This window comes from Schistocerca gregaria, chromosome 5 (genome assembly GCF_023897955.1).
Source record: "Schistocerca gregaria isolate iqSchGreg1 chromosome 5, iqSchGreg1.2, whole genome shotgun sequence".
Classification (NCBI taxonomy): Eukaryota; Metazoa; Arthropoda; class Insecta; order Orthoptera; family Acrididae; genus Schistocerca; species Schistocerca gregaria.
This window is the reverse complement of record NC_064924.1, coordinates 25924376-25925823: the sequence shown is the minus strand read 5'-3', so window position 1 is coordinate 25925823 and position 1448 is coordinate 25924376. Positions and strand designations below refer to the sequence as shown.

At 45.4% G+C, this 1448-nt stretch overlaps 1 protein-coding gene across 1 annotated transcript; it reads left to right on the top strand.

The window, feature by feature from the left end:
- Nucleotides 1-483: 483 nt before the first annotated feature.
- LOC126272783 (microtubule-associated protein 1A-like) lies at nucleotides 484-1005 on the top strand. Its single transcript, XM_049975930.1, has one exon. The coding sequence runs from the start codon at nucleotides 484-486 to the stop codon at nucleotides 1003-1005; it is 522 nt and encodes a 173-aa protein (XP_049831887.1).
- Nucleotides 1006-1448: the final 443 nt, after the last annotated feature.

The window sequence follows — 1448 nt, the reverse complement described above, 5'->3', positions numbered from 1 at the left end:
ACGCAAAGTCCCCCTTGTGGAACTCAGATAGAACTGACGACGGAGGGCAACTAGTGCTTGACGTGGTAAATGAATGCAACCTCTTCATACTGAATAGGGAGGGGTAGCCACCTACCTACCGCGGAGACGCCTGTGGTGTAAGTAACATAGACGTTTCTCTAGGGATAGCAAAATCTCTTCCAATAGTCAATACATGGAGGGTATTAGACAGAGCCACACACAGCGACCACGACGCAGTCGTCATAACCACGGTCAGATATATCAATACACATAACATGGACCACGAACAGCAGCATTTGCTGATAGGAAGAGCCGACTGGCAAAAGAGTTCGAGATATTGTTGAGGCGTCGTCGCTACACACTGTTCAAGGCAGTATAGATTACAAAACGCATGTACTGACAGAGGTCCTACAAAGAGCACAGGAAGCAGCTATACCACGCGCAAAAACTGGTTGGGGACAGGAACAACCGTGGTCGACAGAAATGGCAAGACTAAGGAGGGATCTACGGGACAAGAGGAAGTACTACCAACAAGAAAAGACAGCTCCTGAAAGAAGGGATTTACGGGACAAGAGGAAGTACTACCAACAAGAAAAGACAGCTCCTGGAAGAAGGGATTTACGGGACAAGAGGAAGTACTACCAACAAGAAAAGACAGCTCCTGAAAGAAGGGATTTACGGGACAAGAGGAAGTACTACCAACAAGAAAAGACAGCTCCTGAAAGAAGGGATTTACGGGACAAGAGGAAGTACTACCAACAAGAAAAGACAGCTCCTGAAAGAAGGGATTTACGGGACAAGAGGAAGTACTACCAACAAGAAAAGACAGCTCCTGAAAGAAGGGATTTACGGGACAAGAGGAAGTACTACCAACAAGAAAAGACAGCTCCTGAAAGAAGGGATTTACGTGACAAGAGGAAGTACTACCAACAAGAAAAGACAGCTCCTGAAAGACAGATGAGACTTGATCTGCATCGTGATGCTAAACAGAAATACCAAAAATAACTAAAGACAACAAGGCAAGACTACTGACGAATTTGGGGGACAACCACAGACGAAGTTAAGACACCGACAGTTCTGTCAACACTAAAACAAGCTGACCACAATGACCAGAGGATGGAGAAGCACAGCAGAATATCCTCTGAACAGACTCCTCCCGGATGACGACCCAACACAAGAGGAGCGACACCACGCTGACCTAACAGAGAGCATGAGGCAACCATACATCAGTCACAATGTAACCATGCCATTCGCGCAAGAAGTCGCCACGGCAATCAACAGGCTTAAAAACCGAAAAGCACCCGGCCCAGACAAAATACTTCAGAAACATTAAAACAAACAGTAACACAAATCACACCTTTTCTTACTAACATGTTCAACAAGGCACTACTAACATGCGGAATTCCAAACCTCTGGAAAACTGATAATGTAGTAATAATCAGGAAATC